Here is a 27,366-nt window from a genome sequence, read left to right as displayed (position 1 = left end):
CACAGCAAGAGCAAAGTAGCATTTATTTAGAATATTTCTGACACATTACCAAGTTGTATTAAAAATATATTAAGTGGGACCTGGGGGGTTAAAAAAGCCACATCGAAGCAATTCATCTAAGAAAGCAATATTGCAATTTGACATTTGTGCATTTCTTAGATATTTTTATTTTTTTATAAAGGTTATGGCCTGGAATTCTTTCTTAGATGAATTGCTTCGATGTGGCCATTTTAACCCCCCTGATAAAAGCATGGCAATATTGTACTTGAATATCATTCGAATGCATAAATATTCGTTGTAAGATAACAAAACCAAGTATTCATAAACAGTCCACACAGACAAACATTTCTTCTTCTAAATAAAATAGTCATCATATATCAGAAAGGCAAAACACAGACGGACTGCTAAAATGTATGAGAAGTGTGATCATCTATGTAGACCATTGTCAATTAATGAAAGTCAGTTTAAGATATTCGCACTACATATAAGCTAGTTATACTAGGCTTAACATTAAATTACTGCATTAGAAAACATAATTTTTCTTCCATATCAAAAAATACTACAGATTTTGATCAAATCGAATAAATTTTAAAGATTCCAGAATGTTAATTTTATATTTTATATGTATGTAGAAAAGCTAGTTACAACTAACGTACATAAGTATATTAACTTACTGAAGATCATGTCGACTATATTAAGTGCCTCTTTCTTACGCCAAACAGTCGAGTAGCGAGTTAACTTTATGGAAACAGTGAACACTCACTGCTAACTAGACAAGTTGTAAAAAACAAACACACGAGTAATTCGAAACTTATTAGATACCACACTACACCCATTCAGATGTCCAATGAGCACACACATGTAAAAGTACGTTAGATACTTATAGTGTGCGTAGTTAGGTATGACAGTACAATTTCCAGATCGATTTTTTTATGAAAATATGTAGCGCTAATACGAATTAAGATTAAGGATATTGTGTGTTGTGTTTTTTACCAGGCGTCCCCTCGCTATTCTTTCTTCGAAAATAGTATCAGTTTCGACCACGCGCCTCGCAACTACACCGAGCCGCTGGAGTCTCCGGGGAAGTGGAGCTGGTTGTCTCCGCTGCAGCTAGGGGTAGGCGACGAAGGCGGGTCCAAGGATGCGCGGGACGCTGAGCTAAAGCTGCTCGAGCTCAACTCCTCGGGCTCCGTTTCGAAGCGACCGCTCGTCGTGATGGCTGCAATGGAATGGTTGGTCAAATAAGGAATATGTACGTACGGTGTGGTGATTGTAATGAAATATTCGTGATATAAAGGGCGTGATTCGTCACTTATTGATTGATAACTCTATAAGAGCCTACACAAAACTTATTTGGGAGTAGTAATGCTGTTAGGTACATATTTACAGGCTATCAGAAAATGATGAAACTCATATTTTTTTTGAGGTGATTTATATACTCATCAGACCATTTCCCGTGGCCATGAGCTTCGGGAATATGGGTCATTTGCACTACAACGACACCATCCATAGACTCTGTATATTTTTTTTATCTAGTTTATACTTAGAAAATACACAAGTAGTTACTTGTATACCTTTTTCTCCACCAACCCGCAGTTGAGCAGCGTGGTGGTGAAGTATAATCAATCATTTAATTTATATTAAATTAAATGTTAATCCTAGTTATTATACAAAAAATATATCAGGAACATAGTTAACTAATTTGAAGTTACTATGGTTTATCTCTCCATTTTGTAAGGTCTTTATTACTTGTACCTATGTACAGGTATCGTTTAGTTGTGTGTGTTCTAACTCACAGATAGACCAGGGCACTCGCAGGTAAAAGAAAACATCAAAACTGTGGTTTTTGAATTCCCATTTTTATTATTATACTATTATGATTTTTAAACACTCCATAACAATATCAACAAAATCATACCAAGACAAGGCAGCTGCGTCTAGATACTCGTAATTTTTATTTGAAAACATCCATTTCAAATTGTCTAAAACGTTTATTTGATCACACAAGAAGTTTAATATTGCAATAATTTTGAAATTGTGTTTTTAAAAGACACAATTTAAGAATTTGGAAAACATTTGGTATATGTATATTAAAGTAGGTAGCCATCGAACAAAATTTTACGAAACTCAACTAATTTGTCAATGTGATAGATAAGTTAAATAAAATTTTGCTAGACAGTACTAAGTTAGACATAGCGCACATTACGACAGAAAGTCTAAGTCTTTATTTCGTCTTTTACACATGTCAAACGAAAAGAGAGATCCAACTACTATCTCAGAGAAGGTGTGGAGACTCTCCCAGCTATAATGTGCGCACAGCCTTACAATTTATTATCTAATTACCGTATTACGTATTTTTACAAAACAATATTACATAAATTTTGCAGTTCATCATACTTTGGAATAATCAATATATTAAATCGAAAAATATAATTTCAAAAACGTATTATTTACATTCGATTAAAAAATAAATTGACGTGTGCAATCATAAATTTAAATTTTGTCAAAAAGCTTTTATAAGCTGCCTTAAAAATAAGCGAGTGTTAATGAACTAAAATACTGAACGATCTAATTTCAATAAAATCGTTTACTCCATAACAGGTACTGTGACGGCCAAATATTTGAACAAAATTATGCTATCTATAGTGCGTTCCGGTTAGAGATAGGTAGGTATATTACATTCATAATAAGATCATATCGGTAACCGTAGTTAAAATGTGAAGATTGTACTAATAATTGGAGGAGCAACTTACGTTGAGTATTGATAGCAGACTTTAATGTCAAAATTTTGACATTTTATCTCTTACACTGTAGTGTAGTACTGCACTTAGGGGCTACTGTATATGATACTGTACGTTAGCTATTTGCTGTCTATATCCTCCAAAATAATGTAAAGTAGTCCAGAACGCACTCTCACTTCTAAAATCCGTAGATTGAACACTTTTGATAATAATCTTACAAGGCATCCTAAGGTGTCTAAATGTACTATGAACTGTACTGTTAAATACAATGTTTAAAATACAGAGTACCTTGTTAAAAGAATGAGTTGATTAGAATAAATACTTATGGTAAATACAGAGTGATTTTAATTAGTTCATATTTTAACTGGTTTGGGATTTATTAAGTATTATTATTCAGTAAGTGTACAGGGAGATATTAAGGCATAGATGGTCTAACTTTAAATAGTTACAATTTATTAACTCATGCCAACGGGCGTCACTCTTACATAGTGAAAGCACAGACTTTAAACGCTGCCCAAATGTCCTAATACTATCAAGACTGGTGTATTTTATTTACGTGTTATTTTCATTTATATAATTATTATTGATCATTTACTTACGTAAGACTGCTTATTATTATAACAATTCTCAGTTACGCGCTTTTATTTAGCTGACATTGATGATTATAAATATTATGCACCAACTATTATGTCTATTAAATGAAAACCAAATGATCATAACTTAAACACTTACAACAATATGTAAATTAGATATAAAAAAATAAATATTTGTCATGATTCAACATATTAAACTAATAATAATAATAATACTTGCCGAAAAAAAATAATTAAAATTACACAATATTTGTACATAAAGACAGCCGTTTTTCTGAGAAGGTATTAAATACCATTACGAGGATAATAATATTAAGCATCGCGTATATTTTCGAGTGATAACAAAAACGGAGGTATTGCAGAATATTCGTTATGAATAATTTACATACCAAAAATATAGACTTTAATTAAATTAAAGTCGAAAAAAGACTATGTCTAAGTAAATAAGCAATGATTTATTTAAATGAAACTATTATAATATTAAGTTAATATCGAAGTTAGCCATTGAAGATTTACAGTGGAAATCGCGTGCGTTGACAGAGATTCTATACAGTGAAGCAAACAGTTGAGCACTTCGAGCCTTAACTCGACAATGTATTATATGACAATCGTTTTCTAAGATGCTTTTCCTTATTGCCACATGCTACCAGCGCACCACTGAAGTAGCCTCCCCGGAGGACGTAAAATGTAATACTACGCAGTGTAGGGCACACCAGGGATATTCTTCGAAAATACCCTACGCAAATCAGTGATTTATTTCACCCCGATGAAATTCCAAAGAATATGCGAATTACAATTTTTTTGAATATTCTGTAGTCAACTTAACGAATACTACCAAAAGCGCTAAGTGAACAAAGTTAATCACAGACTATTCAAAACGATTTCCCTAACGCCTGTTTTACCACTTGCTAAGTTTATCACAGTTTATCAACAAGTCGTGAAACTGGCCTAAGGCCGTGTTCCCACTGTGCCGTATCGATAGATATGACATCGTTTAAAGCGTCGTGGCTTCTATATTTAAATGGAGATGTTCACATTGTGTTTGTAGGACAATAAATTTATCGTCACGATATAGTGGGAAACCGTCTTTACTTGAAACCTGAACTTTTAAGCAATTTGTAAATCATTTATTTAAATCGAAAAAAATTCTGCCAACAGTGTTTTTTCTTTTTTTTATTCAAATAAAATAATATTCTTTTACATAGCGACAAATCGTCGTTACTTTTGAATGTCAAAAGAAAACAATGGTCATTTATGTATTTATAGAGTTAGTGTATAAATATTTAATGTAAGAACGAGGTATTTAGCATTACATACTGGCCTATCAGATACAGTGCATCAACGTACAGTCAGTAATAATTATTAAATAAATGTACAAAAAAACTGTTAATAAAGTCCGACAACCACCGTTACAGATGTTAAAATAATTATGCGTCGCTGAGCGTATTCACTTTACAATAATTCTGGTCGTATATCAAAGGTGTGTACTAGAACTATGGACCTAACTAAATAAACTAAGAATAAGTACTAAAAGGAGAATATATAATCTGTCATAAGTATACATATTATATCAAAGCACTTTTTATGAAGACAGAGAAGCGAAGCTCGCACCAATGGTGACTATAACAAAAGCTGTAATTTAATACATCTTCATTTTGCTCCTCCGTCTTCATAAAAAGCGAATATTATTTTTTGTTATTTTCCAAAATTTTTATATTTTTCTTTTTTCTTTTTCGATATGACAGTAGCACATACCTAACTTCACAACAATATTGAAGTGACAACGTCTCTAACACAAAACGTGATTTATTAGGCTTGTGAAAGCACATATTTATTTATTTTTTATTCATATATTTTAAGTTTTTTTTTGTCTTTTGCCTGTACATATCCACTTTAAAATTGCTTAACTAAAATTAATTCACTACAGTTATAGCAGAAAACATTTTGAAATTATACCACGAATCCTAGAATAACCCTTGCAGGCACGAAAGTGTAAGCGAGTATTTGTTTATCTCGATTCATATTAAAAAGAAATGTATTTTTATCTTAATAGTTGCAATTTGCGAACAAATGAAAAGGCTTTACATACAGACTTTCTTGGCCTACAACAACTACACAGCTATGCAACACCAATAAAGAAACGAAGGGAAATTGAACACAATATTGATGATATTATTTCTTCTTCCTACGCGACTTCTTAGACTTAGCCGATTGCTTTGACGAAGGCTGAATTATTTTAGAAGCACCAGCGTTTTTCTTATCTTCTTTATCGCTGTCGGTGGACATTATGGGCGACGTCTCATCTTCAGAAGACTTCTCCATCTCTTCATCTTTCTCCTCAACTTTCCTGTCATCATCCAACTTCACCTCCTGGGATGTAATTTTGTGCCCTTCGATGACACTGAAGCCCTTCTCTTTCTTCGCTGGAACCTTCTCCAAGTCAATGAGGTTGAACGCACTAGATTCTATTGCTTTGGTCGTGGTCTCCTTTATCGAAGATAAAATATCGTCTATGTTAATCTTGCAAATCGGGCTGGTTATCTTGGGGTCGTTGACTTCTAGAAGGCTGTCCCTCATCACTTCGAGCTTGAAGTCGTCCAAGCCGAAATCCAACGGTTCCAACGGGGGCAGGTCGTGGATGACCGCGTGGTGTTCCTCAACAAAATTCAGTTCAGAAGGCGCATCACATTCAGCTACCATAATATCAGTCCGTTTGCAAAGCTCGATCAATTTCTCCTGAAGTGACACCTTCCTGGAAGACATTGGATTCTCTCCATTATCTCTTTCATTCATCTCAATCTTCCTCTCTACAGGTTGAATTTTGTTTTCAACCTCGTCCGCCTTCTTTGCACCTTTGGAAGCTGCTATGGAACTCCAGGATTTGACGGGTTTTTCAGCTATCGGTTCTTTCTCAATAGCCTTCTTTTCAATCGGCTGTGGCGACCTCTTACGCGGTTTAGTACCCCTGGTTATCTGTATCTCAGGAAACTCTTCCCCTACAGTATTGATAACATACACATCTTTTTCTACATCCACCTGCTTCTCTGTCCTGCGCAACTCAGGGTAGGGTGAAAGGGATTTGCTTTTGTTTGATTTCGGCGTTTCTTTCACTAGGATTGAGGAGGTTTCACTGGCTGTGCCGTCTGAATGTTTCTTAGACTTTGCGCTGCTGCTTGCTGTTTCTTTGTACATTTCCTTTTGTGTTTGCACAAGACTAGGTAAAACTGTGATGTCAGACTTGTCATCGTGTTTCTTTTTATTGCCTTTTGATTTAAAAAGTACTTCAGGTTCATCTTGGGAAAGAACTTCGATAGATTTCGACTCATCTCGTTTTTCGGGTGTTAAGCATTTGGGTGAACGCTGTTTCTTGACTTTAGATCCAAAATAACTGGGGGACTCTACTTCCTCGAAAGGCGTCGAGATAGAAACTAGGTCACCACTACACTGCTGCTTTTCCTCTATCGCGTGTATCTCCACGAAACTATCATCATCTGCTTTCGCTTGCGAATCATCTTGACTCTTTTTAATCTTTCGGTTTTTCTTCTTTAAGCTGACCGGTTTTTCAGGCTCACTAAGTAGCATGTCCCAGGCTTGTTCTTCGGTTTTAATTTCATCTTCATCAGGTTTATTCTTAGTATCCAGTGTCTCTCTTTTGACGGGCATTTTTAAAGTCACTGCAACAGAGGGTTCGTCTTCGACGACCACCATTTGGGGATTTTTATCTAATTTCACATCTTGCAAAAGATCTATATTCTTAATTTCTTCAGATACCTTTTCCTCTTTAGCAACAGCTTCTTTTACTTCCTTGAATTCATTAGAATCCTTTACCTCTTTTTGTTTTTTAATCTCTTTTGATTCCTTTGCCTCTCTAGTTTCCTTCACTTGTTTCGGTTCGATCACCTCTTTAGGTTCGTCGTTTCTTTTAGATTTGTAATCCTTACAGCTAACCTCACTATCTCTATCACTAACTGACTTCGGGGTGGGAGATTTCTTAACTCTAACGCTGGCTGTCGGCTGAATATCATCCGACGGCCGATTCGATTTTGGCAGTGGTTTAGAATGGTCACGCTCGCGCTCGGCACACTCCGCCGAGCTCCTGTCACGCGCACTGTCACGCTTCCTTACATCACTTTCTTGACGCTTGAGATCTTTATTTACATCGGTTCGCTTAACATCTAAATTAACGCTATCTATCGACGCTACATCAGTCGCGACTCGAGTCTCCGGCTCCACCGGGTCGACTCGGGGCTCCTCGGGCTTCCGTTTCGCAGGTTTTTCGGCTTTAGCCGCGGCGACTTTCACTTCGCTTTTGTCAGATTTAGCTGCTGTATCCTTTTGTCCGGTGGACTCATCGATCTCAGCTGAAAAGGTCCTCTGGTCAGAGGATTCGTCAGGTTTAGACTCTTTCGGGGCGGAAGGCTTATCACCTTTCCCCGCACGTTTTCGTTCGGTAGATTGTGGAACGACGTCTTTCTCCTTCGCAGGTTTGGGCGGGGCACTTCTTATTTCTTCTTTAGATTCCATTCGTTCGAGTTCGGGTACCTCATCGGCGGGCCGCTGCGGGACTCCAGCGGCCTTCGTCGCCGACACGACCGCTTCGTCGACGCGTCGACGCGGTGGCGCGAGGGACGCGGGCTCGACGGGCGCGGCGGGGCGCTCGTCCGGCGAGCAGTCGGAGGCGGGGTCGGTGTCGTCATCGAAGGCGCGCCACTCGGCGACGGCGGCGCGCGCGGCCGGAATCACCACGTCCGTGTTGAGCGGGTGCGGCTCGGCGGCCGGGGACAGCCCCGCCAGCGGCGACACGGTCTGCACGGGGATGGTGGTGCCGCGCGGCAGCGGGCGCACCACGAGGTCGGGCGGGCGCGGCAGCGCGGCGGGCGCACGCAGCACGGGCCGGAAGGTGGCCTCGTCGCGGTTGGCGGCCGTGTGCGCGTCCTGCTCCAGCGGCGGGGCCCGGCGCGCGGCTACGGGCGCCAGCACGCCGCCCGCGGGGTCCACGAGGCGCGCCACCCCGCCCGCGGGGTCCACGACCCGCGCCACGCCGCCGCCGCGCTCCGCCGCGGCCGACCACGCCGGGCCCGCCTCGCACTCCTCGCCGTCCTCCGAGCGCCACCCTACACGAAACCGAAGGCAACCGTCAGTCACATACGGAGGAGATTTAGAAAAAAGCATGAATTGCGTTAATTCGAAAGCCAAAAAGAGTTCGGTGTTGGGATGCCTTTGGCTTCGGTATAGGGCGACGTTTCGACGCTAATGCATAATGCTTTCTTCGACCTCCTCCGCGTTGTTAGCTTCGCTCTTGTGCGACAGTGATACGATCTTGTGTCGACTCGTGATATGTACACGTGTTAGAATGTTCACCACACTTGTTATTGTGTTAAACACTTGTGTATAAAAAAAGTAATTTAATACACAGCATTAAATAAAAATACAGGGCTATATTTTATTCATTCTAATTAGGAGTAATATATTCTTTCAGTCATTAATGTATATCAATAATTCTGAATAGCATTGCCCTTAACAATCTTTCATACAAAATTAACGATATATGAGCTACCCAAAAATGTTGTTCATAATCAAGTGCACATTGACACCCGATAGTATTTAAAGCCTTTATTGCAGATAAACTTAACAAAAACAAATAATCATAAACTATTAGGAGTGAATAAAATGAATAACCCTGTATTAATGAAATAGAAGCCATCACGTTTTTAAAATAAAATAAAAATATAGTATTTGTTTGAAAAACGAACCAAAATGTGTTTTTTAACTTATTAATATCCATCCAACTACTGGGACAGGCCTCGGCCATATAGATAAAAGGGGGCACGGTTGGTAGCATTAATAGAGACGTAAGAAGCGTAAAAAATATACCAGGCAAATGCCAACAAAATATGATTAAAATCGTGTCGCATTGAGCTTAAACCTTGAGTCGAAATTCGACCCAAAAAAGTCGAAAATTAAAGTAATACTCGGCGACCTATTACATCGATACAAACGCGCATTTTGAAATATGCCACTGTATTGCAATTTGCAACACAATAATTGTCGTTTGTATCAATTCAATAGTGCGATTGTATCGATGTAGTCGCATTATGAATCGATACAAACGCGATCCCTCTTAATCGATTTCCCGATCGCTGATCCCGACAACATTGTACTTCTCTATTCCACTGAGAGTAAAGAAACATGGCGAACATGGGGTTCCTAGTTGACTAAGAAACCTATATAACTTGTTCAGCTGCTTATGATCCCGAACGTGTCGTAAAAACCAAATTCGTAGATCTATCTTGTTTCATCATATCATGCATGTTCTTCTAGAGTTTGTGGTTTGTGGCTGTCTTTTCTTTTTTATTTAATGCCGTGGTTGCACGACCTTTGAGCCAAGTCGATTGTGATTAATAGTCATGGGCGAATATGAATAATTATTTCGAACAATCATTGGGAAGGGCATTTATTTGATTTTATGGAAAACCTATTCGATAGAAAAAAAAGCATTCGAATGATTTTGCATCATTTGAAAGAAATTAATTTTAATTAAAAATGTAAGGCTTTATTATTTTTTTGACACAATCGCCCATCACTGGTGACTACAGCCGTGAATTATTATTTCACCCATGTCTATTTGTTTCCTAATACATAATAGCCATGGCGATTAACGACATATTCCTCTGCGACATAGGACACAACTTACCGTGGTCTTCCTTCATGGCTTCGGCCAGGTCTTCTTTCAGTTGTACGTCGCACACAGATGCCGCGCGACCCGTTTCCGCTAACAGCGACTTACGACGGAAGCTGTCAGATGGAGAATGTTCTAGGGAACCTGAAGGAAATATTGTTTTGTTAGAGATTTTTGATAACAACTGCATTTCTAATAAAGTTATAGAATTCCGCACACACATTCGTATCGTCTGCCACCCCCAAACACCTACCTACCCCCCCCCCCCCCCCCTCAGGGTATTACTTTAGTCTTAAATGGCCGTAAGCCACTGAGGAGCAAAGGAGAGAGCGCGGTTTGTGTGGCCATGCGTTTGTACCAATATAGAGTGTTATGGTCCTTCAAATATAACGTAATTAGAATGTCACATTAGACATTAACATGTTGACATATTATAGTAGCATCGCTTCGGCCAGTGTGGCCCAGTGGTTGAGCGTTGGACTCACGAACCGGAGATCTCAGGCAGTGATATTCAGAATCATGAGCTGAATCACCCCCTTAGTATTCAGTACGATGTCTCTAACACTTCTTGGTAATCCACCTCACAACCCACACGATAGAAGAAGTAGCATCGCACCAACTGACGAAGTATACCTCTTCGACAGTTGGTGCGATACACTACAACACTCTTTGACACTTGGAATCGGGGCATCATCACCTGTAGACGTCATAACGTTATATGTAAGGACATATCTTTGGACGTGTTGATAATGAAGTAATAGCGCACCCCGGACACAAAAAATCTCATTGTCACCGTGTGCCACCTAACGCCTAAGTGTGAGCGAGACACAACCTGTGCGCTCTCCCCCTTACTCCCAGGACTAAAACCCGGGGAGAACGGCGCCCGATACGAATTGTTGCGGGACGGAGAGTTACCATTCTACACTTTATAGTATTATTCTTTATTTTACGGTAGTAGCTCGGAGTATTGCAAAGCTGAAGTGGCAGTGGGCAGGACACATAGCGAGGAGAACCGATGGCCGCTGGGGTGGAAAGGTTCTGGAGTGGCGACCACGTGTCGGACGACGCTCAGTGGGTAGGCCCGCTACAAGGTGGACCGACGATCTGGTGAAGGTTGCGGGAAGCCGCTGGATGCGGGCAGCGCAGGACCGATCGTTGTGGAGATCCTTGGGGGAGGCCTATGCCCAGCAGTGGGCGTCATACGGCTGTTGATGATGACGGTAGTAGGATATAATATATCAAGTGTTCATATACTCACTGGCGGAGCCCGATTCTATGAGCACGGGCACTATGGGGCGCGCGCTCGGCATGTTCACGGGGTTGGAGCGGGCCACACCGCGCGCCGCGCTAGTGTCCACCTCCACCGCCTCTGCTTCTGACAGCGACGAGTTTGACCTGTTGCAACGAACATTTTTTTACAAAGAGAAAAAAGAGAAAATTTCTGACTCGGACGGGACTTGAACGCGCAGCTCTTGTCAATCAGGGACGAGCGTGTTAACCATTACACCACCGGGTCCTCCTCCTGTCTATGCTAAATTCTTTCGATCTATGTATCGTCATTAAGCCGATGCAGGCGCCATCTATCTAGAATATTGAGTACTGATATATCTTTTAGACCGACATGTCGCGACATGTAGGTTTTTAAATGTTCTCTTTGTGAATTTCCCTAAGCACAGATAAGTGTTATAAAAACAAAAATCAAGAGAATATTAAATTGAAAAAAATCTGACTCGGACGGGGCTTGAACCCGCAGCTTAATAACGATATGTAGATCGAAAGAATTTCGCATGGACAGAAGAAAACATAAAATATTGTTATACAATTCAGTAATTTGGCTGCCTAATATCAGTTCGAGGAGCTCGGTGGCGCAGCGGTTAACGCGCTCGGTCTGCGATTGTTGAAGTTAAGCAACTTTCGCAAAGGCCGGTCATGGGATGGGTGACCACAAAAAAAAAGTTTTCATCTCGAGCTCCTTCGTGCTTCGGAAGGTACGTTAAGCCGTTGGTCCCGGCTGCATTAGCAGTCGTTAATAACCATCAATCCGCACTAGGCCCGCGTGATGGTTTAAGGTCCGATCTCCCTATCCATCCATAGGGAAGGCCCGTGCCCCAGCAGTGGGGACGTTTATAGGCTAATGATGATGAATATCAGTTCCTACATATCTTCTAAATAGTTACTAACTTTATAATAACTTTTTTTTTGCAAAGTTCCTGTTAGAACATGACAATGGTAGAATATGAACGAACATACCCAGTACAGTTGTAAGTTTTGAAGACGAACTGCGGTCCCATCCAAAGTCGTCGGTGCGGGCCCGCGTGAGTCACTATTTCCACCTGCGACAACCAACGTTCCTCCTCGCTCATGCATATGTCTGCGCACCTCTGTTGGAAAGAGATAGAATATTGGACGCTTACATTTTGAAGGTTCTCTTGGGTGTAATCAAATACATATCAAAACTTATAACAGATACTCGTCTATACTGGAAAATTGACGCAAATATTAGAAACTAGACGCAAATATAGGACTAGTCGCGAATATAAAATAATATTTAGATAAGTTGGAAATAATCACGACTCATCGTAAATATTGCAAACTCATTGCTAATGTGAGAGACTCGTGGTAAATGAGAAAATGAGGATAAAAACTAGAACCTCAAATGTAGGCGGCACTCTTGAGTATTCCTAAATTTTGATATAGTCGTTTTGTTTCATTTGTGCCCAGAATATAAACAATATGGCCGCCAGTGACGTTTGTGACATAACTAAGGATGGGAAAGTTTTAGATTTCTATCTAAAGGAACTGATTCATTTATCTATTAAATTCATAAGACACATGTACAAATAAAACAACTTATTTTTAAATTTAATTGAATTCGTAGTGGTTCCAATGCTCTTAGTTCATTCCACTTACGTGAGTGAATCATTCATTATAAATTCAGATAGGTTTGGATGATAAATTAGTAGGACTGTCATGACATGATTTATAATCCCTAGACTTCGATAAAATTTTAGGTATAAAGTGCCTATTTTTTTCTCATATTATAGAACGTAATGAATTATTAAAATGTATTTTTTTATCACAGGGCATAATCGTTTTCGAAACAATCTTCAAAAAATATTTAAAAAATAGCGGAATGTCTTATAAAACGTGCATTTGACTCGGACCAAAAAAAAAAACGTTAATAATACGTTCTTCATTGTGTTCTGATTTGAGAAAGAAAAGTAGACACCGCGCCTTATAAAATCTGTTTAAAAGTCTACCTAACATGTCAGTCCTATAAATTTATCATCCACAACACCAATCTGAATATAATGAATGACTCACTCAATTTTGTGAAATGAACTATGAGCTAAATGCATTGAAAGCGCTACGAATACGATAAAATTTAAAAAAAAAACGCTTGACAGATAACCTCACTTTTCTAGTGTTCCGAAAAAAATCATTAATTTGGTGTAATTTTGTGAATATTTCATAGTTTTTGCGTGTGACCGTAAAATATTGTTTATTTTATAGCTATATATGTCAGGTTAGTCGCGAAAAAGTAAAAAGATTGCGAGATTTCAGTGATTTTGTCGTTTGTTTACATTCTGGGCACAAATGAAACAAAATGACTTTAGTTATCCATACTGTCCAGCTAAAATTCGTGATAAATTTCTATAAAATGTGCAGGAACGTAGATTGTATCCCGTCTGAAGGATGAGGTACGAAAAGGAAAAGCAGCCAGTTGGAAAAAGGCAGTTTCATTAAAAAAAAGTTTTCTTCTTTCCAATCTTTAGGGAATAAATATAACTATGATTTTGCAGTTAATCGCTCTTCAAAGGGTTATAATGTAAAAATATAATCATTGTTTGTGTACTCAAACAGTATGGGGAAGTGTCAAAAATTAAGAACACTGAACAGTAGCGACACCTGGTGGGAGAAATAGGCAGATGTTATTTTCCGAAGGGCCTTAGCCTTATTAAATTATAACAATCATTTCGATTAGGTTGTACGTCGAAAAAGCAACACTTACCCTGCAAGATAACGGTTGCAACAGCGGGTTGGAGGGCGGCAGGGGAGCGAGTAAGTCTCCCGCTGCCGCGACGCGCTGTAACGGCCACTGCGCTATCGGCTCCACCTCCACTTCTATTGGAGACTCATCACATATCTTCTCTTTTGGGACACCTGTTCAAAGAGAAATATACAGGATGTTAGTGGCATCGTAACGAATACAGAGGGGGATGATTCAGACCTAGATTCCGAGTTAATATCAAGTGGAATTTTCCGTCGCAGAATTCATATATTTTTTGTTGTTTTTTTTTAATTATTTTCAATTCTATACTTTTGCGATGGAAAATTCCACTTGATTAATATCAAGTACAACTTTCAAGTAGCCAATTGTCTTGTTCGATGACCCAAATAAAGTTTAAAAAAATATATGAGTACTTACTGCGAGCAGCTCGAGGGTGGAGCGCTATGTGTGACAGACAGCCGCTTGCCGACATGAGGTAGAGCGCGGCGGCGGCGGGGGCCTTGTTGCCGGGCTGGGACTGTGGCACCGGGGCCACGCCGAAGCGGGCCCGGGCTAGAAGTGGGGCTGTGTTGCTGTCTTCTGATAGCGACGAGAGGCGCTGACGCCCTGAGGGATAACACACAAAAAAATTTACATCATCTTCAAACCAACGAAAAGAAGTACTTACGACCTCCGTGATTCAGCAGGTTTATCTCACGATCCGAAGAGGTCTTAAGGAATTAAATATTAAACCCGTTTGATATTTAATTTAATAGTAAGAAAGTGACAGTGAGTGGAATGGCATTTATTTTTGGTCTACTACGATTTATGTGAACGATGAAATTAATTTTAGTTTTATCCTAGTTTATCTTTTTTCTCATGTAAGTGACTTTGTGTTGTCTTAAGTGAGAATAAATAATCTTTAAACCTAAGGTCCCGGGTTCGAATCCCGCCGGGGACATATCACATAAATCATTTTCTAAGCCCTGCTTTGGTTAGGACATTGCAGGCTTATCCCGATTGTCCTAAAGTAAGATAATCCGTGTTTCGGCCGTTGCCGCAGCCGCCGTTGGTCCCGGTTACTACTTACTGATGTAAATACGTAACATGGGCCATGTCAGGGGCCTTTGGCGGGTCATTAATAATATAAATCGTTAATGAAACCTCATTAACGATTTCTATTGTGTATGTTATGAGGTGGATTACCAACCGGTAATCCGTTATTATTATTATTAAATCAAAAGGATAGAAATGAAAATAATTAAAAAAAGACGTGCATTTTGCGACGGAAAATTCCACTTGATATTAACTCAGAGGTCATATCGGGCAGCGCAGGACCGATCGTCGTGGAGATCCTTGGGGGAGGCCTATGCCCAGCAGTGGGCGTCGTACGGCTGATGATGATGATTAAATCAGAATCATGGCTGAATAACCCTTAGTATTCGGTACGATTTCTCTAACACCCTGTATACTGGTTGTCAAATTGCAGGTACCTTGTGGTAATACTGTATGGCCTTAGTACCTGAGCTGGTCCTGGTGATGGTGTGCGTGGGCAGGTTGGCCGTAGGCCGCAGCTGGGCCAGCGGCGTATTGACGGTGGGCGCGGGGTAGGGCGGTAGACGCGGGTTGGGGAACCACGTGCCCGCGCCTACACCGTCCGATACCTGCAACCACATCAAACATCGTCATCATTACATCCTGGGGCCTGTTTAATAAAACTTATTTGGCGGCGAGGGTGTGCTGCCGCCAAAGGATGTTTTCGGGGTACCGAACTGAGCATAGTACCCCGCTAGCCACAAGTTGGTAGTGTGACTAGGGATCGACGATCCAACAGTATTGTGTTGGAAGTTGTATATATACGTCTTGCCGTGAAAACTTCGATACCGCGTTTCAGGACTGCTTGAAGACTGCATTATTGAATGTGGCGCCATCTGTTGCATGTGAGCGGAACTAGGTGGCCAACTAGTTGGGTCCGCTACATCACTCCCCCCCTCAGACCGGAGGTCGATTTAAGTGCTTCAGTGCTCTTCAGGAATGCCGTGTTGCCTGTACTCCCAGTGAGTCGGGAAGAGGTGTGTACGGCGTGGGTTGTGCTCCTGTCCACGGTGAGTCGGGATGGGGAGCTGCTCCTATCCGCGGTAAGTCGGGATTGTGGAGCCGGCGACTGGCGTGAGGCGAGAAGGCGGCCTGCCACGTGGAGCGCGTGCTCGACAGCGTGGTATGGCAGTGGACCTCGTGTGCTGTGTCGCTGTTGCGTGCGGAGTGCCAGGTCCAGGCAGCTTGGGCAGCTGGTCATGGAACTGTAGATGCTCCGAAGTCCTGGTGTGGAGTGTCAGGTATCCAGGCAGCGTCGTAGGCGGCTGGCAGGTGGACGTGCTGATGATGCTCCGACTGAAGGCTGATGATGAACGCCTGTTGAGGGTTGATGCGGGGTGATTGATGCTGGTGGCGGATGATGCAGGTGAGACGCAGTTGACTCCGACTCCCAGAAGGTGTAGGCAGGAAGTGTTCTGTCGAGGGTCACCAGTTTGGCGGCGAGGATGTGCTGCCGCCAAACTTACAATTGTAAATTATGTTCACTTGTGTACAATTGTGATCACGAATATTTTGCAGTTTCATATTAGCTACGCAATGAACATCAAATTGCCGTTGTAATTTACAATTGTAAGTTTTATTAAACAGGCCCCTGGGCTTTAGTCAACTTCAACACTTGATGCAGCGTAACATTTTTAATTGAAATACACTTGTAGTATTGACAGATACAAACTTAATTATAATTCACTTTTACAGTTCTAAAATTAATTCTAACTGCCCAAGCAACACAACAACCGCGCCGCGCGCAAGGCGAATCATATCGAGGGTTTCGACCAATAGCCATACAATACAACATTTATCTGCCTAGATAGCTCCGTCTATTGGTCGAAGTCGTTGAAATAATTCGCGCTGCGCGCTACGAGATTGCTGTGCCGCGGGGCCTGTTTCTTAGTACACATTTGAAGAAAATGACTGCAATACTATTGGATCTGTCTGAAAATAAAGTTTTGTTCGGCAGAATCGGCACCGGAGTATATTATTTTATAAAGGCCACAATTTTGGAACCCTATGTATGATAACATGATGAACTATACGGTGATTGGCCTATCGTCCATAATAATAGTCCATTTTGTTGAAAATAAATTAAATCAAAGCCCCACCATTAGTAGACGGTTCGGATACGGCTCACCATCACGTTGGTGTAACAGAAAGCTCGGTGAGGTGGGTCCTTAGTTCATCTTGCGATAGATGTACCTATGACTACCCCATTTAAGATATAGTCGTGAGATTAGGTATGCTATGTTATGTTGTTAATATTCCATCCCATCAAGGGCCGCGGGCGTAATTACTACAAAGACGACTAGAATAATAATAATAGTCGCGAGCGTATGTCAGTAAACTCACAGGACTCCCAGAAGTATGCGCAGAGCTATGTATGGGCAGGCCGGCGGAGCGCTGGAAGCGCGACAGGCGGTTGACGACGCGCGGGGACGTGTGCGTGCGCACGCCGCACGCGCCGCCGTACGCGCTCAGCGCGAAGATGTGCGTCGTGCCGCGCAGCGTGGATATGGCGGCCCAGCGAGAGTCCGGTGACAACGCTATGTCCTGCCACATAATACACAATCACTTAGTCAGATCATTCTAATCTAGATTGTTCAAACATACGTGCAGTCCATTTACGGCGGTTTTTACCTATGCTGTACACATAGCCGGAAAAGCGAGACAAAAGGGCCATAGGCCATGTTGCCGGATTCAAATAAATAAAAAGACCAGGGTGCTGAATTTTGCACTTGTCCTGCTTTCACGACTCTGTATGACAATTATAGTTTAGATTTTTGTGAAATACTTAATTGACAAGTAGATTTATATTTACCATTAAAAACTGAATACAAAAATAAATTGCACCTCATTTGTGTACTTAATTCAGGAAAACGCTACGGATTTATGGATACAGTAATAAGCATCAATTGGCAGTATATCTGTATTTTGTGTCCATTGTGCTCAATAAAGTATTTTATCTATCTATCTATAAGCATCAATTGTACCTGCACTTTAGCGGTAGTATCGCCCCTGTGCAGCACGTACAAGTGGTGCACGGCGGCGAGACCCGGGCCGCACGGGTGCGGGTTGATGCGGAACACGTGGAAGTCATGCCCGCGACGGTCGCACGTCACTAGCAGCATACCGCTCGCGTCGAACTTCAGAGCGATGATAGCTTCGGTATGCGCCACGAAGTGAGCCACGATTGGGTCGTATTGTTCTTCACTGTCTTGGCCGTCTTCTTCTTCATTGCCCTGCAAATGGCAAATGAGATTTGTGTGTGATGTCTCTCGTTAAAACCGTAAAGGCCTAGTATACGCAGTCATCCAGTACGCAGCCTGGCGGTGGCCTCTTGGCGGCTCAATAATAACCAAAACAGAGTTGCTGATGCTGGTAATCCACCTCACAACCCATGCAATAGAAGACCATTAGCTGATAACATTGTAAGATAGCTTATCCGCCAGATATCAGTAAAGTCCTTTTTTGCATTTATTTCATGAAAAACACTGGTTAGGCCATCACGTCATAGTCGTTTATATAGGCGAGGAACACGCAAAACAACGTTCCTACGTGAACGCACTCATACGTCGCTATATGATTGAAATAAATACCGAAGCGGCACATAAAGTGTCAAGATACGATGAAGTATTTTAGTTTATAAAGAACTTTTTAAAATATCGGAAATATGTATATCTTCCTCTGTCGTGAATAAGGTCGACTGATTATTAGAACTGACCTCAATATCAAGTATGGTGACAACACCGGGTTGAGGGGCGTCAGCGTTGGGCGGCGAGGGCGACTGCGAGGTGCTGCGCCCCCCGGCCAAGCTGTGCGCCACGCTCTCTCCGAGACCACGCAGACCCTTGCTCAAGGATTTCGCTGCGTGGAGCACCGTTGCTGTGTAGCTGGTTTGGCCTTCACCTGGTGAAGGAAATTAGGCATAATCCTATACCATAAGCTAACGACTATAGATTGGGCCAGTGAAAAAACGAAGTACCCACACTTCCCCGATTTTTCTGTTAGAATAACGTGATAGGTGCCGAGTTGTATTCGCCGTGTAATGTTGAAGCCAACTGTGTTAGTGAAAATAATCTATAAATGCACTTAAGATAATTTAATAACTCATTGATAATTTAATAAATCCGGCATAGGGGTTCGACCGGCGGTTCCCGTTTGAGAATTAAGTACAAATTGTTAAAAAGAAAAGATCTTTTTTTTTTTAATTCGGACGCTTACATCAATCCTTTTAGTCCCTATCCCGGTAGGAATTTAGAAAAATCCATTCTAAAAAAAATACCCCAGTTCCTGCAGACACCTACTAATTTAATTTTAAGTTGTACCTATCATTTTCTTATCGGCCCAAAAGGAACAGATAATTGACAGATATTAATTTTAAAGTAAATGAGTAAATCGATGAATAACCCGGGCGAATCAAATAGGCATCTCGCTGATATGCAACCCGTTTGTGGTATCAACTTAGTACTAATTATGTTAGTACTTAATCGAATAGGGTCATATACGCCTGCCGTTATGCGCCTAAATAACGGTCATATAAAAATGGTCCAATACATTTATTTTATTCTTATTCTGTATTTTTTTTTATTATTCATTTTTCAGCAGTTCTTTTGTATGGTATTATATCAGCAGGCATCGAAACAAACTTTTGCAGGTTTACCAATGTCTGTATTCCAATGTTTGTAACATTGTTTTTATAAGAAATTAAATAATAAATAAATATGTCGAGTGAGGCTTGTCCTTCCATTGTGGGACAGACTTTATTGTGATAGGATATTCTTATTCTATATACGAAGAAGCAATAACAAAATGGAACGACGCAGCCACATTTCCTTTGTGCTCATTTACTTAAACTTGCAACAACGGGTCAGTAATGGTAACAATTACTCATGCATGCATTGTTTTGCAATACTTGATACCATACTAACTCGACATATATACACAGTATATAAATGAGCAGTCAGGCTACTGCATGTAACTCACACACACACAGTTACCAAGATACCTATTTTAAGTCTTGAAATATGTATCGTGTTATGTCTATGTTGTGAAAAAGTAGATAGTAGCCCGCGACTTCCGTGTGGAGTACAGTTATTGGGATAAGTAACAAAGTCCATCGTTGGAAAATACCTAATGGGTTTCGAATTGATCTATTTGATTGCCAAGTTTCATCCAAATCGTTTAGTTTAAGTACACAACAAAAAATATTCAGGAAGCTTTTTTTTGACGTGACTTAATTGTAGATTTGCCGCAAATGGCATTAACTACTTGGCCGGATAAAGAAGCGCTGAAGGGTCTCAACTGTTATTCGCGAACGAACCTACCACATTGACTTGTATATGTATATATTTTTTGCAGTACTATATTAGTGCGTGAATTGCATGATACGTACGTAAGTATCTGTTTATTCCTAGCTGCTACACTATTTCTTTGTATTAATTTACGTTATGTACACAACACGGGTACACAAGGTCATCGAATAACGGCAAGTCAATAGCCGACTGATAAGGTTGCTCACTCGATACGCGTGCTCCTTCCGCTTGCTTAGTTTAGTACTGTATCATTTTAACTAAACCTATTTCATATAAATTGTGCCATTTTTATATGACCGTTATATAGGCGCATAACATAACAGAAGTTCTCGACTGTATTCCATTTAGGATAGTCTATCGCAAAATTAACAAAGTACCCACACTGCACGGAGCTTTCTGTTAGACCAGCGCGTGATAAATGATAGTGAAATTTTGACGCATCATCAGTCAATTAATTATTATTAGTAAGAGGTAACTACTAGCTACATTGCTTGACGTATATTTGATTTGATTTGATGTATAATTTTATGTATAATACTAACACGAAAATAAGACTGTATGTACATAATGCTCAAAATCGAAGCGTAAACGTTTTCATTACAGACGAATGCTCCCGGTGTACGTACGTAATAACACTTACTTTCGCATCCACCGCTGCTCCTCTTGGACTGATTGAGCTTCTTGTCAGCATACGCCAACCAGCGCTCGCCCAAAGCCAGCGGGTTGACGGGCGCAGTACCCCCCAAGGGACAAGGGCACGGATAGCAAGTGGTTACGGCCATACGATCTTCCAAACTCGCGGCGTCGAACACCGCGAAGCGCTCCGCGAAGGATACCACCACGGAACGCTTGTTCGCCAAAACGTCTAAGATTTGATTCTTGAATTTTATGCTTTTCACCTGTTGAGGAACGGTAATTAGAGTCACTCACAGATGAAACTCATAATAGGGGTAGGCAGAGCCGGAAGTCGTCAGAAGACACCTCACAGCCACACTTGGTATTAGAGTCTAGCCCTAGCTAGCCCATGCGTGAATTTTCGAGTACCGGAAATCAGTAATATTCATCATTTGTAAATAACCGGATGGAACTTATATGTTACCAATCCAAGCAAAATTAAAAATCCCTATGTTCTAACTGGATATTTCCAAAAAGGCATCTATCTATCGACTCGATGGCGATATTGATTTCCGGTAACCTGACATAATAGTTACAGAAGACAAAATCCCTTAGCAGGTAATTAGGTATGTAAATAACGTATTGTTAATATTATCCTTATCTAGTAACAACGTACGTACGATAAACATTCCATTTGCGGCTATTAGGTAACCTGTCATACGCTAATACGATGTAATATAATTTAAATCCTTATAGAAAACCAGTAAAGATTACAATCGCATAAAACAATAGTGACGTAGGTACTTCTACGCACATCAATGCGTTATGAATCCGATTTGCTACTTTTTTGACGTAATATAAAAGGTGTCACTAAAGTAATCTAGCATAAGGGCTAATACACACGAATGTTTGAGATATATTCCTACCCATGGAGTGACAATACGGTGACGGTGATAAAAATCAGGTGATTGAAGTCGTAAGATGGATCTGATGAGCCGTGATAGGTTACCGCCATATCGCTCTTATAGTCAATCCATTATAAAGTCTTACCTGTTCACCTCCCCTAATAGAAATGAAGCTGAGCGAGCAAAAACTCGGTCCTGGGCTGGCTGAGTCACACAGGGCTATGAGGGGCCTCTTCGACGTGTAGCAGTCGCCGTGCTGCGGGGTAGGCAGTATACGGAGCACCCTGACTGTGCCCTGGCGCCAGGACAACACCTCCTGGGCCTCGCCGGAGGGGGGAACCAACCAAACTTGGACCCCCGAGCCATAGCCCAGGATAAGGAGCAAAGGGGATATGTCATTGTCACTGTCGCCTTCAGGGGTCGGTTCGTTTATGTCCGCTGTTTCGAACCTGTTGAAGAAAGCCTTGTTTTAACACTTTCACTGTCACTGACCGGGGTTCACTTAAGGTCAGGAGCGCGGCTATACACGTAGCGTCCGCGAAGGTGTTAAAAATAGATTTCGAAGATCATTATATTTGACGTATTCTATAAGTTAAAAGTATCATCAATCTATCATCATAAGTCTATTAATATCCACTGCTACTAAAGTTAATGGTTTAAAAATAGGGTAGTTATGAAAGATAACAACATCAATCATTATCATTACTACCCACTTTATAAATGTAGTTATGACAAAGCCCAAAGTATTGTAAAAACTCTAAAAACCAATTGCAAACTTTTATTAATATTATTAATTCCAGAATCTGGAAATTCTTTTTACAACTAAATAATTACTACTTAATTATTTAAACCCAGCAATTAATATCTAAGATTATTATACCCTCATACAATACTTAAACTTACAAAACGACGGCCATATTGTTCAAAAACAGCATCCGCATTTCTTATTAATGTACTTATTTTGTACGACAAAGTACCTACCTATAGATATTGGATTTGAAAAAAGAATGAAAGGAGGAAGGATGGCAGTAGGCTTACCCCTTATTACATGGGACTTAAACATAGCTGATGATGAGTGTATTATAATACCTAATTGGAGATATAGGCGTGTATCTTTTGAAAAAAGGAGAAAATTACCTGGCCCACTGAATGACGTCCTTGGGATCCTGCGCGGAGGACGACGACAGTGTGACGTCATTGATGAAGCCGGAGACGGCGTCGATGATGGAGCGGTCGCTGGGCGGCTGCGACGGCACCGTGAGCGGCCCGCCGGACCGCGCGTGCCGCGGCGACTCCGCTGACATTCTGTGCTCTGATCGCCTGCCGACAGTAATGAAAGACTAAGAACTACTACTTAACAACTACTGTTAACCACCCTGCCTGACCAAGTAGGTGGTAGTAGTAGTGTCTTTTTCCGTAGGGTAAAGCAATGGAACATAGCCATACAACCTAATCTGCCATGTCAACTTTTTCATGTCTACCCTGACCAAAAAATATAAAAATCCTTTGGCATCACATATTACTGTATTCATGTTGGTGGCAATGCCTGTGTTAGAAAGTTCAGCCTATGATAATAGAGTGTACTGTGGGTTGTGGGTTTTACGGGTGTGATTAGAACAATTAGTAAAAGAGTATGTTATATTAAGTTTTCTCTATACAAGACTACAAATATAAGTACTATACAGCAAAAAAAATATTTTTTAATGACTTCTAGCTTGGCTTTAACCAAATGATTACTACCACATAACATCTCAGGAAGAGGAAATAGCCAAGACCTAGTTCTAGAAGGTACCAAAGTGGTTCCACCATTGCACAAACTGTGTCATTTAAAGCACCCTTTACTTATAGTTATGATAAAAATGCAGAGTCTAGCAAACACTAACTACATTTTTAACTTAATTTGATAGGTAGTTCTAAAACTAGCGCTATATCTAACTTGCATGTGTCGTAAATGACAGATGGTACTATTTTCCAATAAAGTTTCATTAAAATTGGTCTATAAATGAACATAATCAGTGCATCAAGTCCTGTTACTATGCCCAAACCCACCCCCTAATCAAATTAATCAATAGAGGCCCGTTCAGTAATTCCCTCGTACATCTGTAAGATGGAATTTCAGCAGAGTTGAGCTAATGTTTTAAGATTTGTCCAAATGAATAAAATATTTCTGCCTAATAGCTCAAAGTTCATTTTCTATACTTTTTTATAACAGTTATCTCATAGACAAGATGTTTAGCATAAAAACTTTTTGTTTGTTTGTTGGCTAGGGCACGTTAACCTTGAATTTATTTTGATAACACTATCTTTAAGCGGTTATTGGTCATTCTGACTTACATAAATATTTGTTGCTTTTTTCAGAAATCACCAATTCAAATACAGTGAAAAAAATTACTAAGTTAGACTAAATGCACCCTTAGCAACTAAATTATTTTTACAATTTAAGATATTTGAACAAGTGCTAGATTTACCAATTATTTTTTTGTAAAACAGGAATAGATAGATAGTCTTTTAAGAGAAGTACAAGAGTAACAGTACCTACCTTTTTTAGAACTGGTATTTCTGTATCCTGTGGAAAGGACACTAGTAGAGGTATGAAGAAACAAATGAACTGATACAATATTAACGACCTTTTGCATAGAGGTCATACCAGAAAAATAAAAAAGGAAGGTAACACAATTTTAGGTTTTAGTTATAAACCTACCTACATAACTATTTAATTAGGTGAAGAAAATGACTCATACTGTCTACTAGGTATGACATAAAATTGCATCAGCCTGACCTTTTTACAAGCAGAATGACCTAGAAATAAGAATAATAAATAAAAATGTGAAAAATAAAAAATGTGATAGAACTAAAAAGACAATTGTGCCAAGAACCCACAATTACAAAATTGTACAAACCTGACCTTATAACATTGATGAAATTGCAAATGACTTTGCACTCAAAACTGTTGTAAAACAGAACAAAAAGTCAAACAAATTAAAATAAAACTGCATCTCCCCTCAAACTTCACTAATTTGCATGTTATGGGAGATTACATAATTTGCAAAACAAAACACTATAATGTCACAAAATTTGACTGTATGAATATTCAATCACTACAAGTCTAGATAAAAACACAATCAAAATATTTTCGTAAAACAGCTGGCTCGGTACTCTGATAAGTTTGTGTTGTACACACAAGGGGCCGAGGACAAAGGAAATCGATGGAAGGCGAACCTCCCTTCGCGCACTTTGCTACTACTCGCAACTACGTATTAAAGAAACACATGAAATACGCCTTATCTTTTAACTTACCTTGTTTACGAAAACAATTCTCATTTTAAATCCATTTTCGAATAAATTGAAACTGCGTCGTTTGTTATACTGGCACTCGAAAACAATGACGTCACACGTATTAAAACTATAGAGCCAAAACAAACATAGCCCTCTCACGCACGCAATCACTATAGATGATTTTAATTAATATTAGCGCTCATCAATAAATAAATGTGGAATAAATTAAATTTATATACAAAATATACAACAATTCACGAAAACAGATGATTTGAATGACAATACGAACGCCCACTTGTTTATTTATTAGTGTGTGTATTGCGTAGCGATTACGCGTCCGGACGTGAATCTGTACACAGACGCTATGTCACACATTTACAATGCTAGTGTGTGGAAAAATACAACGTCAAAGATTATAAAAGGAAATCCCACAGACTAGACATACATGAGTGCTAAATCCTTCCCCCTTATTTATTTACATAATCGGTTTCATTCTACGATCAATAGTATTAATGAGGACTTTCTCAAGCTGCGTTCCCAAAAAAAATATATAGATGACGCTGTACAGACTTGCCTCCGTTTAACTTTCTAATTCCATACATAACAGACATAATAATTATGCATCTTTTATCTCTGTTTTTGGGTATACATGATGACCCTTGTTATTTTACCGAAATTCAAAACATCTTTCACCGATTATTAGTATGATCAGAATAAAGAGTAGCAACATAATTCTATACCATGTCTGATCTATATACACTTCTCATCAAAAAAATTGAAACACTTCCGTTTTCATTGTTTCTGTCCGAATTTAACACAAAAAAGAATTCATACGATGAAAAAAAATACATAAATGTATAGCTGGCAGTTTGGCCATTACAGTAATAAGCGAAAATTCTAAATTCAAAATTAGAATTTCATTTGTTTATCTTATAAACGAAATGAATCACTGTTTTGAGACAAATGTGTGTTTAGGGTTGGAGTACATTTAGCGTTTAAAAACTAAAAATTGGCGCCTATCCTTAAACTTTTTGTTTTTTATTTCAATACTGTGACTTTGGGACGTCTGAAAAAAGGTTTTTTTTCTAAAACATATGGATACTTCGCCCACAGAAGCCGCCCAAGTTGTGGCATTGCTGGATTCTGGCCTTAGTCAGCGTGTTGTGGCTGCAAGACTGCATCTAAGCCTGTCATCTGTTCATAGAGTCTATAAACGTTATCGGGAGACTGGTTTGTTCACGCGCCGTTCAGGATCTGGCAGGAATCGGGTCACTTCTGAACGAGATGATCGATTTATTGTAACAACTTCTTTAAGAAATCGACGCCTTAACGCTTTTCAACTGCAGCAGCGGCTTCGTGTTGTACGAAGGGTGGCTGTAAGTGACTCTACAATTAGAAGAAGGTTGAAGGATCGTGGACTGGTACCGCATAAGCCAGCAAATGGGCCGAAATTAACTGCAGACCATCGAAGAGCGCGCCTTAACTTTGCACGTGAGCACCTAAATTGGTCATACCTACAGTGGAGCAAAGTTCTCTTTTCTGATGAGTGTAAAATTATGCTGTATGGTAACGACGGAAGGAACAAGGTCTACAGAAGAGACGGAGAACGCTATGCACAATGCTGCATTGAAGAAAAGGTCAGCTATGGTGGCGGTTCGTGGACGGTTTGGGGAGGAATCAGCGCCGACGGTAAGACAGAGCTTGCTTTCGTGTCTGGGCCACGTCTGCCTGCACTAAACTGTCATCGGTACGTCGAAGAGTGTCTCGAGCCTCATGTGATGCCCTATGCACATTTTATTGGCAACGGCTTCATATTCATGCACGACAATGCTAGGGCTCACACCGCGGGCGTCGTACGAGATTATCTTAACGAAGTCGATATCTCTATTATGGAATGGCCAGCAAGAAGCCCGGACATGAATCCCATTGAACATCTGTGGGATGAATTAAAGAGACGAATTCGAGCAAGAGATCCTGCCCCAGAAACACTTAGCCAGCTGCAAGATGCAATCCAAGAGGAATGGGACAATATACCACAGCATGTGATCGTGACTCTCATCCGATCGATGAAGAACCGTATGGAAGCAGTAATTAGAGCTCGGGGAGGGAATACAAGTTATTAAATAAACGTTTTTTAGCTTTTTTTTTTCATTTACGTGTGTTGT

General features: G+C 40.2%; 1 protein-coding gene across 3 annotated transcripts; it reads right to left on the bottom strand.

The window, feature by feature from the left end:
- Positions 1 to 1,838: 1,838 nt before the first annotated feature.
- On the bottom strand, positions 1,839 to 25,544 carry LOC126366188 (titin-like). 3 transcript variants are annotated; one of them, XM_050009176.1, is made up of 14 exons: positions 25,223 to 25,544; positions 23,063 to 23,245; positions 22,071 to 22,374; positions 21,046 to 21,304; positions 18,815 to 18,999; positions 18,084 to 18,332; positions 17,443 to 17,643; positions 15,527 to 15,668; positions 14,443 to 14,631; positions 14,026 to 14,177; positions 12,264 to 12,394; positions 11,272 to 11,408; positions 10,029 to 10,157; positions 1,839 to 8,448 (listed from the first exon to the last, which is right to left on the bottom strand). In XM_050009176.1, the coding sequence occupies exons 2-14, from the start codon at positions 23,227 to 23,229 to the stop codon at positions 5,507 to 5,509; spliced, it is 5,187 nt and encodes a 1,728-aa protein (XP_049865133.1). In that variant the 5' UTR covers positions 23,230 to 23,245; positions 25,223 to 25,544; the 3' UTR covers positions 1,839 to 5,506. The 3 variants fall into 3 exon arrangements, with proteins under 3 accessions (XP_049865133.1, XP_049865135.1, XP_049865134.1); XM_050009178.1 differs by lacking the exon at positions 25,223 to 25,544 and adding an exon at positions 24,831 to 25,080; XM_050009177.1 differs by lacking the exon at positions 25,223 to 25,544 and adding an exon at positions 24,465 to 24,589.
- Positions 25,545 to 27,366: the final 1,822 nt, after the last annotated feature.

Source organism: Pectinophora gossypiella, chromosome 4 (assembly GCF_024362695.1).
Source record: "Pectinophora gossypiella chromosome 4, ilPecGoss1.1, whole genome shotgun sequence".
Taxonomy (NCBI): Eukaryota; Metazoa; Arthropoda; class Insecta; order Lepidoptera; family Gelechiidae; genus Pectinophora; species Pectinophora gossypiella.
Note: the sequence above shows the minus strand (reverse complement) of the source record. Positions and strands in the feature narration are given on the sequence as shown.

Excerpts from the sequence above, each read along its gene's own strand:
- LOC126366188 (XM_050009176.1), bottom strand. The coding sequence starts at position 23,229 with ATGTCAGCGGAGTCGCCGCGGCACGCGCGGTCCGGCGGGCCGCTCACG. Across the intron at positions 19,000-21,045 it reads GAGCAGCGGTGGATGCGAAA|GTGAAGGCCAAACCAGCTAC; the intron begins GTAAGTGTTATT and ends TTCCTTCACCAG. Across the intron at positions 14,178-14,442 it reads CCACCCTCGAGCTGCTCGCA|GTGTCCCAAAAGAGAAGATA; the intron begins GTAAGTACTCAT and ends CTCTTTGAACAG.